This window comes from Rhipicephalus sanguineus, chromosome 3 (genome assembly GCF_013339695.2).
Source record: "Rhipicephalus sanguineus isolate Rsan-2018 chromosome 3, BIME_Rsan_1.4, whole genome shotgun sequence".
Lineage (NCBI taxonomy): Eukaryota > Metazoa > Arthropoda > Arachnida > Ixodida > Ixodidae > Rhipicephalus > Rhipicephalus sanguineus.
This window is the reverse complement of record NC_051178.1, coordinates 58070991-58085596: the sequence shown is the minus strand read 5'-3', so window position 1 is coordinate 58085596 and position 14606 is coordinate 58070991. Positions and strand designations below refer to the sequence as shown.

The 14606-nt window shown below is 41.7% G+C and overlaps 1 protein-coding gene across 1 annotated transcript in view; it reads left to right on the top strand.

The window, feature by feature from the left end:
• Positions 1 to 14606, top strand: part of LOC119386654 (coiled-coil domain-containing protein AGAP005037-like) — a 118154-nt gene that overhangs the window by 61942 nt on the left and 41606 nt on the right. The window contains 4 exon segments of the mRNA XM_037653936.2: positions 2851 to 2898; positions 5924 to 5998; positions 11313 to 11366; positions 14219 to 14251. Coding sequence (XP_037509864.1) covers positions 2851 to 2898; positions 5924 to 5998; positions 11313 to 11366; positions 14219 to 14251 — 210 coding nt within the window.

Genomic DNA, 14606 nt, shown 5'->3' with positions numbered 1-14606 from the left:
CTCGACTTCTATAGCCTCATCCTTATTGCCAGCATGTTCACACACCACGTAACCACACTTCTCACACCATGCACTGCACACAGCATTCACCGTGTATCAGTGCATCAAAGCTTCCCACAAATTGTGCATACGTTCGTGCGTTAAGCTTTCATCACTACAGCACCTCATGAAAATTTTGTGCACTGTCAACGACAACATTTCGTTCACATTTTGCATGAGGACCTATGTAATTTCTTTTGCACAGTTTTTGCACATTTCGACGTTCAAGGATGGCTTTACATTTCAGCTGCATGTTATTGGTTTAATACACACCTACTGTACATATGTCGATCTCAACTATAATTCTGTCATCTTTTCACCATCATATGGGAGCTCACTGATGAGCTATTGTTACACTGAAGACATGTGCTCATCTTCTATGTTCCTCTGCAAGTCTCTTAGAGCATCCATTAATGTATTTGTTGCAGTTGCCACTGGCTATATTATGCACCATGTTTTTTCGCTGTTTCATGTACTCAACTTATGCAAAAAAAGTAAATTAGGAATCCTGCAGTGCCCTTTCATCACGTGAGTTAAGACTAGTCGTGGAATCCTGACGTGAGAAATGTGAAATTAAAGCCTGATACCACTGTCTTTTTTCAGCACTGAGAGACGTAAGAGAGTATTTGTCATGGTTGTTATACATATTTAGATCATGCATACTTGGACGCTAAAGCAGCCCTGTCGCTATTTGCATCACTTTGAGCCACTTAGTGCTGCTAAAAATGAGCAGTCTATAATGTATGTTGTTCCTTGTTTCAAAAGTAGTTGCTTCATTCAGGTGAAAACTAAGTGTTGTCACTTCTGTGTCTTACAGTGGACATCACATTGTATTCTTATATGCATTCCCTTTTCTGTGTGTTTATGTCATATAAGAGTCTAATATGTGTCTGCAGAACTGTTCTGTAATAATCAGTTTAAAGTGTTTTATATATTCGAAATATTTCTGAAATTGTTTTATAATTATTGATTTTCACCATTTAATGTTGCTTTAGATAAACTTAGAAGTGTTCTTTGTATAGGTTTTTGTTCACCAGCAGCTGCTGAGGGGAAACGCTTTAGATACGGTGTATAATTAGTGTGGACTGATTTTCGAATTCCTCTCAAAGGCACCTATTTTACGTCATGTGAAAGAGAAAGGCGCTAACGGTTAAGTAATAATGGCCAGCCAAGAAAATTATGATGCTTGTTCCTGCATAAATATTACGCCAGTTATTCACTGCACAATGTAAAAGGGCTTTACAATGCTTGTTAACAAATTTACAGTGGGTCTTGTACATGATGGGTCATTAATTTTGAAATGTGCCCATATAAAAACATTGAGAGCCCTCTTTATGGACAGCTAAAACATAACTTTTTCTTATGCACTGTCACTGCACAGGACTGTGCATATATTCTACGTTGTTAAATAGCTGATTGAATATTATGGCTCCGGACATGCACATTGGCTCTACCTTTAGTTACATAGCTTTCAAATTCTTAAATACCAAGAAATAGCGTATGTACATACAGGTTCGTTGAAATCTTGCATCACTTATGTCCAACACAAGTTAAAGCACATGTGCAGTTGCTGGCCTACCTGTTCGACAGATTCAGTTATACTCGAACACCTAAGGCATCGCCATGTTTCTGTAGCACGATAATATATAAAGTATGCTTAGCGACGAAAACTGTTTGGGAGATCGTGCAAATGTCTAGTGAAGTTTTTCACACGTCAACTGCGCACATGCTGTAGGGAATTGCATCTGTTAAAAAAGCGAAAGCCATTCAGGCTGCCCCTTCTCTGCTCGCCTTTGTTGGAGAGCATATATGGATGTTGCATATATATATATATATATATATATATATATATATATATATATATATATATATATATATATATATATATATATATATATATATATATATATCTGGGCTGAATCGGTACCTACTGTAACTTCTGTTACCAGTGCATGGTGATGCAGCACTCGGTATACCAACAGCCAGTGTAATGTGTTTGTGTCGAAAATACTCTGAAAACACTCTGACAACTTTGGCAGTCACAGCATCTCAAGTGAGCTAATTTTTATGTATTGGAGGTATCGCGGGAAATGCTTATTAATAAACGTATTTCGGTTATGTTACTCTTGAAGCGAGAAAAAATAAAAAAAAAACATATCGTAGACGACACTTTTAAGAACCTTGCAAAAACACTTTTTTATTTAGGATGTTTGAACTTTGAATATGGCACCGGGGCGTTATGAAAATACTAAGACTGCTAAGACTGCGTGTTTTGAAATTATTTGGGACTATTACGTACCGTTGACTTCAGGGTTTAAAGAAAAGCAATACAAGTAACGTGTTTATACAAAATCGCTAACGCCCCACATTTTGGATGGCTTGCCTTAGTTGCTTGTAGAAACTAAAATAATTGAACCGAAAGATTGATGGAGTAAGTGAAGGAGACAAATCACTTTTTTTGTGCTCTTGATGTCTCGAGTGAGAATATGGTGGGAATATTGTAAGAACGCGAGAGCAATATAGTAAGCAACCTTGAGGATAATCTTGTTTCAGTCCCGCATGTAGCGGTGAGGAACATCGCATCCAGGTTAATCCACCACATTAAAAAAAAAGGACGCTGCAAGGTCTTGTAGATTGTGCAGTGAACTTGTGTTCGAAGCTTGCGTTGATACCCCACTATGATACGTTGTGTTTAAGTGCGTCACATGATTTTGAGAATGTGTGCTAAGCAAAGTGGCTGACGGTGAAATTCGCATCTGTAATAACTTCAGAGCCAAAGGAACGCTACTTCGGTTGTGTTCATCTTTTCAGATGACGTTCGGCTGCCAGAATATGATGTGCAGAAGCACCCCTTCAAAGGTACAGGCTTGCGAAAGCAGCCGCCTTTGTGAGGCCCTTTTTTGCCCCCCCCTTATCCATGACTCTACATTTTTGAAGCTTTTGAGCTGCATGAGATCAATCATTTTTGTCCTGTGCCAACCCCGCCTTATATATATCCAAGGGCCAGGATGCTTTTTAATCCCGCGGCCCTGTTACCTTTTTTGAGGAACGAGAATTTTTGTTGGTTGGATGGTTGGAAGTTTGCACTGAAAATTGACCCCTGTCTACTAAACCATCTCGGCCGGCATCGTACGCAGCATTGGTACCCTTCAGAAAGTTACTTTACTTAATGGCATGACGGATAACCCTGCATGTCATAACTAAACAAAAGCATCTTGTGACGTTTAACAAAACCCCAATCCCCTCAACTCAATAGTATAACTATGTGGGTTGTATTTACCTTGTTTTCCTACTTGGGTGCAAAATACTTCCAACAGTGATGCCGAACCATATCCTAATAGCATTGTCATGGTAATGCGGAGGAAATAAGGCAAACAATGTAATCTAGGTATTGTACAAAAAAGTGAATAAGCTCATAAGTGTAACGCTATTTTTGTGAGTAGCATGCTGTCATAAAATTATCATTTCTGTGAGACGCAATCATTCTAGTGTTCACTCTTTCAACATATTATTTCTGTTTTAGAAAAAAAGTCAGTGTGAAATAAAGCTAAACGCCAAATACGGCGACTTTCCTCGGTCACTGGATTTCAACAAAATTTGCGGTGTATATTGCCTTGCACACTTCCTTCAATTAAGCTAAAGAACAGGCTCCAGCTATGCTAACATTCTTTAAAAATGAACTTTAAAAATCACTTCGAAGCGCTCGCATCGCTTTGAACAGTTATTGGCCACATTGTATATAACGTATACGTACGCACGCGAAAAGAATGCTAGGGACGGTTCGCAGACGACAGCTAAGATATGCGACAGTGCCGAGGTGTACGATATTCATAACCTTTGGATACACTTTTAACATCGCTGTGACCACAATTTACGCTCTGTGTGGGCGGTAAAGTGAAGAATAGCTGGCGATACTTCACTGAGATGTTATTTGCCTGTAATTCAGCCTTCGAAAGCCGCAAACGTAGTTTTAACCGTTATCACTTGCGCTCAGCCGTGGTAATGCCTAGCACAACCACGCAGCTGCTGCACCTGCTACCAGTGAACCTGACCTAAAGCATTAGCAAAATATGAGTACTTTTATAGTCATCCTTGTCTGCACTGGTCGGACTGGCATGTCTCGCGCTTCTCAGGTTGTGCATTCAAATGTGTCACACAATATTCTACTACTTGATGACATTTCGGTTTCGTTGTGGCATTTGATTGCTCATTAAAAACTATTTTCGAATTTGCTGAGCATTCATTCATACAGAAGTGTCTCGTGAACATAGAATTGCCATTACTCTGACAGGATAAAATATCGCCGCACTTGAGCTTTAAACAACATCAGGCCTTGCCCAATGCAACTAAGACAAGTCTTTTAGTCAAGACAGATTGTGAATCAATGCAGTTTTTGTTAAACAGTAGAGCCATATTGTACCTATGTTGAATTCGATGCAAAAATACTCTCGCCAAGATATGCATTGATTACACGTACACGCTGCTATTAGCGAGTGTGCATGCGACATATTTTGATGGGTTATACCTCACGGAAAGCAAAGAAAGGAAAGGATTGCGATGGCTCTGTTCTCATTCTTCACGTACATTGGCAACATGTGCCATGTTAACAAAGCTAAATCACGAATGTGCTTGACAGCAAAATAAATATCCAAAGCTGCAATCGTTGTCATCACAGGAGATTGCATCAACATGTTTTGTTTTCTGGGATAAGGGTCAGCCACGCTGTGTCATTGACCAAAATATACATTTGCATCAAATGCGCAACATTTTGTTTCTTCGGTCGATTATTTCCTTATTGCTGCCAGAATACATTCCGAGCTGCTGAGCGAAAAAAAATCATTGCATCATTGTAACTAATATAGTTTGTGACTAGAACTTCTGTTCTCTCTGTAAAAGTGAAAATGCTCATTAAAAATAAGCATGACCAGCCAAACTCCTAGTTTCCTTCGTTATATATACTTTATTTTATTTGCATTGTTGTACGTATCCACGTTCGTTATATCTATATTTTGCAGTACCTTGTAATTGTGTCCCAGTGTCTAGGAGGTGTACATTCATATTAGCTGAAGTCAATACAGGTTTCAGTAATCTGTCAGTTTTAAGGCTATTTGTATGCTCTGTACTATGCCAGCTGGTTTTACAGTGAAAACACTGCTTGAATGCATTACATGAAAGGTGCAAGCATAGGCAGGAATTCCTTTCGTTGTTGTTTTTTGTCTGGCTGCCCGGTGTAAGTGCAATTCCATACAATTGAATAATGTAATGCTGTTTGGCTGATCATTGTATATTTTGGGTGATTTTTCTGTATTACTCAAGAGCTTTGGTTCTCAATCGAGCCGAAATTCTGAGACATGCTCCTGCAGTGCCTAACAGTAATGGGACACTAGGGATTTTGTTGGTAGGGGGCAGTTTTTCAATACCAAGGAGGCCAAGTCAGCGTTGTCGTTTATGGTGACATTGGAAGCCAAAAAGAAAAAAAGGAAGACAATGTTGGCAACACAATCCAGCAAAACTCCTGGGAGTTCCATGCCACGTGATGACCTTTGACAGTGTCTAGTCAGAGTTAACGCCAACAGGCGAATCTGAAAATTTTTTCAGCATGAGAACAGTCAAAATAAGCAAAAACGCTATAAAATATCTATATTCGCATTGCAGGGACATCTTCCAAGATGATAGGTGTTAAGAGAGTAAATTATTTTTTTGCCACTAATTATAAAGGATATTCTTGCATTAAGGGATCCTTTGATAAGAGACCATTGATGGAATGCGCTGTACACGCCTGAAGCCCTTCAACATAGTTCCCCTTAGTGTCCCGTTTAGCGGTCCGGTGCCCGGGCTCACCCGACGTTCTTCTTCCTTCCTTTTGCCCGCACTCTCTTTCTAGAGGAGAAGTCAGTGTCGTTCTCAGACGAGACCCTGGATTGCCACAAACAAAGGCAGCACTCGCCACAACCAGCAGGTGATTGTCCCTCTGCCCTCTTCGTCTGGCCGCAGCTGCAGTGCTCAGACCGTCTTCGTGTGTGCACCCGTGCTGAATGTACGCTACGAAAGTATGCCGGCGCTGAAGTGTGTAGTCCTGTATCAACTGAACTGCCCTGAATACCGCTGTGATTGTGTAGATATGCCTGACTTCGTTCCCATTTCAGTGTATGTTTTGATGGCCGCAGTTTCGTTGTAATTCTTCTGCTCCGCAAGTCGCGACGTGTCTTTCGTAGCGTACTTGTCGTTTGTTTCGGGCCTGAGTATTGCTTTTTTTCCCTCCTTTTCTTGTTAAAGCCGCACTCACTAGTATTAAATCGTTTTTCTGGACTTTTCTTTGTTCGTTTGCAATGTGGAGCCTTTTACCCCCTTTGCGCCCCTTGCACTGCAGCCATACTTTCCCTGATAGGGTTGCTTGGTTTATCGTGCTGAAAGTGTGTTTTTCTCTGAAGGCAATTCTTTATGTACAGCTAGTAGTGAAAGAGAACTTCCAGCCTTTTTACGACTTCTGTGGTTTCTGAGTAGGTGCTGTTACTCAGTTTAGGGCAAGCTCTGATGAACCGCACATTTAGCTGATCAGCGATATAATTCAGAGTGGTTTCTTAAGCATGAGAGAGCATACAAATAAAACTTCTAAAAAATAGATGTCCAGAAGAGTCGCTACGAAGACAACCTGGACATCAAGTAAATGTCCATGTTGCCTACGATCGGAGTCGTTGGGCATACAGTCGGACGAACACAGGAAAAAAAATGATTGAGACAGAAAGAGCGCGGATTATCTACTTGATTTAATGGTATGGTCGCTGGATATATATGCATTGCTCACACATCCCAAAAGGATGGAAAGGGAAGGAGGGAAGCAGGAAGGCATACACGTCATGCCTACCTCACGTCAACGAAAGCTGCGCAGGAAATTGCTTTCCGCACAATTCAAAGCAACAAGGTGCAGTCCTAGAAACTTTGTATTTTTGCTTTGTATTGCGCGGAAAGCAATTTTCTGCACAGATAGATGGAAAGAATAAATGTCAGGGTTTGAACCAGAATTGAACCCAACCTGGACCAGTGGTACCACCTGCCGCGGGATTTATTCATTGCTGCCAATCTATGTATGCACCGTCTAGTTGGATATCCTGTGCTCTTACCCATGACTCCGGTGATAGCGCAAATGTTTGAGGGCATTGAATGTGTTTGTGACAAGTCCACCCAAAAAGGCTGTCGCGTTCCATTCTTAAAGGCGAAGCTTAAGCGTCCTACAAGCTTTTTGACATCTATTGTGTGAATTTGCTTGTAAGTCTAAGTGTAACTATTCTAATATTTTCACGCATGTTGCAATAATAATTGACATCAAGGGCATGCTTATGGGATGCTCGCAAGCATGGCACAATTCAGCACTAGCAATGTTTGGTTGCTCTAGGGATATCTGCATGTTTGTCCTCAAACAACTGGTTACAGGCTGTACTATTCTGCAAGACAATAGTGCTGTTGACGGAGGCTGTTATGCGTCATATAGTGCATTCGCTTGTGTGATAGCCGATACCTTTTTCTTAGAAAGCACTGCGCAGCATGACTGAGGCAGAAATAAATGTATGGGGTGAACACGTGATCGTTACGTCAGAGCTTGCGGTAGGTTTAATAATGCCTCAGTTGGTATGTGACACTCTGTGTGTCAGTGTGTTTCTCGCTACGTCTGTTGTTTTAGTGCCCAAAAGTCATGCTTACTAAATCACACCAGCTTGCCCAAGAACAAGTGTTATTGATAACGCCTCTACGGCAGCGCACCCAGCCAGGCATTCTAGGTCTGCACCCTGTGTTCGAGGTCACGTGTTGGGCAAATAGAGCGAGGGCAGAGACGAATGACAGCCACGTGACGTGTTGCTCTTTTTTATAGTTTTCTTATTATTTCATCACCACCAACATGGTGGCCGTGAATAATCTTGCTCCCATACATTTACGGGTAACTGACGAGCTGATTTCGCCATTTTGAGAGTGCCGTACTTTGCCGCTTTTATCAGCACTAAATCTTCTACCGACGCCCGACGAAACAGTGCTAGTTAGACTTGGGGGCAATAGATTAGTGCTGTGCGGTGACGATAGTTCGTTGCTGGTTGACGAGGTGGCTCATGGCAATGAAGCCACATCATCGGCACAAGAAGCCTCTGTGGGAAGATTGCCAACCGTATGTTAATAGCATTAGGTATTTCCAGCGATTGCGCGTGTGATTGCTGAAATCACGATCGCTTTGTCTAAGCAGCATGGCGGCCGAGAATCAGACATCAGGACCGGCACTTCGTAGTGGTGCCTTATGCCGTATTCTGTGCTATTCTTATCATCCACGACTCGCGACCAGCTGATCCCATTTATAACGTAGACGGACCGACGCCCTGACCCGTAACCAAGCGCGAAAAGCACGCTAATTTATTTACATCAGAAAAGGCATCGCTACTGTACACCGGGGCGACTCCGCAGATGATCTGCCGGCAACATCTGCCACTGACCACTAGGCTTTCGCCTAAGAGAAACTACGTAAACTTGCACGTAGGCTGAGAGCTCCCTAGTGTATTAGCGTAGTACAGTCTAAACTGACAGCACGTGCAGTCGCGTGTCTGCTCTAAGGTCCACGCGATGAGTGTTCGCGGTTGTATAAATTAGTGCTTATACCACATACACACACACACAAAATACTGGTAGCAAATTCACTAAGCGACTTTTTCAACATAGAATACGAAACACAAATATTTCATTATTTGTATATTACACATTTGTGGCTAAAACTGTTTGCCACATTAGTCAATATGAATCAATACTAAGTGCTCGCCATTGCTTTTTTAGTATGTTCCCGTCTTGTCTCGTTGTGCGCATTAACAACATCGAAAACAATATGGGCCAATTCGCTCTCTTCCAAATTTATCAACATGCTGTGCTATGCAGTAAGCAAGCATAAGGCACATTGTTATTGTCGTCTTGTTTACTGAGGAACAGCTCTCGCAGATGCGATAATATTGTATTAACAATTAATTTTATGTCACTTTTAAATAATGCACAGATTTTCAGTACACTCTGCGAAATACCTAGGTGAAGGTCTTTATTTTGTCCATTGAGGATCTGTAATATCCTGATGTTTCTAATTTGGGCAATTATTCTTGGTTGGCATGCTTTATACCATTATAAATGCGGGAGGGCTTCAACAATGCAGTCATACAGCTTCAAACAGTTATAAATACAGTATAAATACAGTTATAAAACAGTAATAAATACAGTTACATATATAGTCTCGTTTCGTGCACATGCTCAATTCTCATACGTTATATTCTTGTCGTATGTTGTATGCTTTAGAGCACAACCGTTGGTAAAATTGAAGTTCAAGAGAAATATATCACTTTGAGCAGTACATATTCATTTACACATAAATCGGACAGGTTATATTAAATTGTGCCACACTTTTACGAACCTTGCAGATGTAACTCATCTTCAATGCAATCATATCCCTTATTGTAATGGTTCAATTTTATAAATAGTTTTAGTAAAATATTCAATTGTTACATTGAGTTCTAATAAGTTCATGAAGAAGAAAGAAGTAGTACAGGCTGGATGCTGTGATTCGCTTTGTCTTTCCTCGCAGCAACTTTTGTTCGAGTAGTTGGTAGCCACTGTGCCAACACTTTCAGAACGCTGCTTAAATTTTTTCCAACGGCACATAAAATTTTAGGCCAGTTGGTGACGCATATTTGGCAGTGTGAAGCGCAATAGACGGGACAAGTGCTTGTCCCGTCTGCCTTCCTTTTTTGTCCCCTCTATTGTGCTTCGCGTTACCAAATAACAGATGGTAGGTTTCTAATCAGAAAATGTAGCTGTTCTTTAAGACACAATGTTTAGCAAACTTCACTCCTGTAGATGATTTACTCATCATACATCAAGTCATGATTTTAGACAGACTTGTAAAAATAGACATCTTCAAATTCGCAACGACTTTTTGCAATAATAATTTTGTTCGATTTTGCTACTACTGAACAGAACTATGTATTGCGCATGATATTTGCATAACAAATTACATTCCACAATACCTTTAACATATGAAAGGAAACATTTGCTTGTTGTTTATATTAGGCTGATATAAATGTGCAACATCGGGTGAATTATTTTCCACGGAATATAGCAACACATTGATCTTTAAGCTTAAATCTTTGTTTCATTCTCTGAAGGAGACTTTCAAGGAAGGATTTTTCCTATATATCGGGTTTGCCAGGTATTAAATTATCATTTTCAGCCTAACGTTGACTAGTTTAGCAGGTGATGATCTTGAGATGAAGATGCTGCAGTAATGTACACCTCTTTCCCCATTAGGGAAAATAATTGTTGCATAGTTTCGAAGATCAAATTGAATGCAGATGGGACTTGTTGGTGTTCCGCATGTCTTGTAATTCTCAGTATCTCAAGAAGTACTGACAAATGGACGAAATATCATTTTTATATTCCTGTAGCATGAACCAACCAACTGATATATTCACAAAAGAATAAAAAAGCACTCATGCTTTTGCTAATTTGTTACATAAAATGTACATTTATCACCTCCTACTGACCTTGTGTTAGTTATGCGGCAAGTACTCTTTAAATGCAATTTTCTTAGTGGGTATATCAATTAGTTCTTTACTAAACTACAATACATAGGACAACATAATGTTGTGATTAGCACTCACGAATGAAGAGTAGCTTGGTGTGTCTGAAATGATGCTACATACATGGCACTAGTGACACTCTAGTGGTCAGAAAGCAAACTGTATGGGCAATGAAAATTTTGCATTTACTATACCAAATTCTTGCAATAAAAATTTCACCTTAGAGGAATATTATGGACATTTTTTTGTCGCCTAGAAACTTCATTTTCTCATGGACTGTAGTGTTCTGTCATTATTTGGCTGCTACAGCGCTTTGTGATAATGCGCCTTAAAAATACTGTGCTGGAAACTTTCCATGACCTTTTGGTTTGAAATGCAGTTCGAAGGAGTCAATCTTAGGTCGAACAATCTCTAGTGTATTAACCTAATGATATGTTAAAGCTTATACCCGTGGAAGGTATATTCTTTGATTTTACAACTCGTTCACGGCACCTTGAGGCTCACCGTTAGAGCATGGAGTGGTTATCGCGCTTCATGTCGCAATTGGTCTTTTTCTTTTCTTGCAAGCGCTGCATTGCATGTTGACTGCAGGCAACTCGGCATGTGCTATGTTGGCCTATAAAATATAGCACAATATAAATCTGTCGACGCACCATTAACTCTGTTGCGTTTCTTTTCTAGCAGAGAAACCGACGAAGCCTGCAATCAAGGGCATGCGATCACACTCGATATCAGGTGAGGGCGAGACACATCATTGAAGCTGAACCATAGCTGCCTATCAGTGCAGCTTAGTTCATTTGCATTTATGCCACAATCAATTTGTAAAAGATTACTTAAGGACATGGTTGTGGGAAGTACAATCTAGAAATTATTTACACCAAGAAAAGGAGTGTTCTTTTTATTAATCGAAGCAGCCTTTGTCACATGAAGGTTTCATTTTTCCAATATAGATGTATTACTGCTGAATCATTAGAATTGTAGCGTCAAATGTTTTTGCGGCGCGAGAACGATAACTTGTGTAACCAAGGGGCCAGCTTTTTGCTGGCCACCTGGTTACTCAAAATTTGTGCCCTCCTGTCCCCCCTCCCCCTCCCCCGTGCGCACGCCTACGATTAGAGCACTGCACGGGCCGATTTTTCCGGCCCGGGCCCGGCCCGGCCCGAAAACGCCATGCTCCGGCCCGCCCGAGCCCGGCCCGGTGTTCTTAAATGTGGCCCGTACCCGGCCCGGGCCCGAAAGATTTGAGCCCGGCCCGGTCCGGCCCGGCCCGTTTAGGACACGCCTCGCCGGCAACGGGAAAAGCTCTTCGACGGCGCGCGTTATTAAGCCCGCCGCCGTGCGCTCTTTTCCCTCGTTTCTGTTAGCTGTTTTCGTGCTTTCCTTACATCCACGATGATGTTCGGCAGAATCGAGTGAGTATACGCGACTGTGGGAGCCAGGCCCGTAGCCAGGGGGGGCAACCCCCCCCCCCGAAATTCTGGTGAAGTACGTGTTTTTACCAAAAATAAATATTAAAAATAAGTGTTTTTCTCAAATAGTCAAGGTTTCCAGCAAGTGCCTCCCCCCCCCCTCCTTCAAAAAAAAAATTTCCTGGCTATGGGCCTGGTGGTAGCTATGTGCGGTAATCCTAGCATATATGCCATTTCTGATGTCAACGTAGACGCCGTCCGCGCGCGTTGGTGTCGTTCGGGCGTTCGTACTCACATGTGTTTGAGTATTTAAGGATGGGTTACATTTGTAAAACGCGCGGTCAGAAACTGCTCACGGCGTGCCCCTGAATGCCAGAGGATGGGCTCGGTTGTCGGAATATGCGGGTGGCTTATTCTGAAAGCAGATTTTGAAGCGATTTCTCAGAGAGAAGTGCTTTCATTCGTGCATAGCAAGTGCCTAAGCGAAACGAGGTCTGCAGAAGAATTGATGCCTGGGCAAGTTGGAATTGGTTATGCATGTTAGAAACGGGTGGCGCGAAAACAAGGCGCTCTATGGTGTGTAGTCTTTCCTTTGTCCCTCGTTTTTGCGTCGCCCGTTTCGAACATGCAGAAACGAGGTCCCCGCCATCTTTTACGTAAACATTTGTTTTCATTGTGAAGTTATTTAAAACGAAACACTCGTGTGAGACATGTATACAGTAACGGTGTGTTGAATAAAGAGTGGTTTAAATAAATCTAGTCAGTCCGTGTGTGTTGGTAATTCCCAGAATCCCGGATCGCTTCTCTAGCGTCATCACTCCAGTTGTGAGCCACACTCGGGGAAACGAGTGTTTCTATGGTCTGGCGCCTCCCACTAGTAATGGAAAAAATCAACAACGGTGTTCGCCTTGTGATAATTAAGAGTCGCTCCGCATCTTGCACTTAAACTGCACGAAAAACAGCTCCTGAGATATTAATGGCTCACAAGTCGCGTTGACCAGTCTACGGAGTCACGCAGGCGGAAACAGGCGCGGCAGGCATGCGAGCGTAGCTGCATGCTCGAAATGTTTCCCTAGGTACAAACGCGCACATCTCATATACACTAATCTAGGCAGTTTACCGTTGCTTTCCTTACACGGTACCCAAGAACGTCTTTCACTCACTATAATGGTGGAAACTTATATTAACCGTTTCTTTAAATTACGTGTAGCATACCGATGGAGCAAAATTGTTGACGTTTTGTACTGTGCAATTTCTGTTCGTGCCAATGCACTCCAGGTGGTTTAAATTACCCGGAGCCCTCAACGACGGCGTCTCACATAGCCTGGTTCTCTTCGGGAAGTTAAACCCCACAAAACAACAAAAACAAAGCCAAACAACGTACACACGCAATTATACAGATACGTATGAGAACCGGGCCTAATACGGGCCTGGCTCAGGCCCGAGCCCGACCCGAGCCCGAACATCACAGGCCCGAGCCCGACCCGGGCCCGATCTAGCAATTCCTTACCCGGCCCGGCCCGGCCCGCGGGCCGGGTCGGGCCCGGGCTTTCGGGCCGGCCCGGGCCCGTGCAGTGCTCTACCTACGATCGTGCACGGACTTTGTGACCGTCCGTCTTAGTGAACATGGGAAGATTGAAGCGTTTTCTGTATTACTGCTGTGCAATAATTCCAAAAACTATATTTTACAAATGACGACTTTTGCATTTGAAGCTGACTGGTCATTTGTCCCTTAATCCCTTCTGAAATGTTCCGTATGTCATTCCCATAATTCAACATGTTTCCTTAATATCCGTACGGCAATAGGACTCATATATGCCCTTTATACGGATTTCGTCAGGAAATATATGAATTCAAATCGCATACGGAACGTTTCAGTAGGGTTCAGTGCTTGAAATGATGTGTACCATTTTTCAAGAGATTCTTCATATATATCTTTGGAGCAATACGAGCTTATGCAAAATGTGACCTTATGCTCTAGGAAAATGGAAAATGTCTGACATGTTCTTGAAATTCATTTCAACAGACCAAGGCCCGATTAAACTTGATCTTACAGGTCTTCTTGGTCGTTTCATAGTCAGTTTTCTTGCGATGAACAAATGCTTATATACATTTTTAATATTCTCTCTTCATTATTACAGTCTTACTGTGGCTTTTTTCTCTCCTTGCTATATCTAGATGACTACTCTGGAGTGACGTCTGCAATTCCAGGTAAATGTTATCGCTATATTGCAGCCTCGGTATTTTTACGAGATGTTTTTATCCTCAAAATATTTATGAGAGGATTTGAGGGTCAATAATATTTTGGCACAAGGTGCATCATACGTATGATAGTGCCTTGCTTGTTTTGTTTATTAAACAGAATTTCATTGACTAGCATATACTTCATACGCTGCAATGACATCCTGTAATTGCTGTGCAATTCAATGAAAGACTCTATATAAATTTTTAATAATGTAAAAAAGATGGGTAAATGACGTAAAAAAGTAATAATGTAGCCCAATTGGAAAACAAAATGTTGCGTACATGTCAATTTTTGCACACAAGAAATTGCGGCTAGAAATAG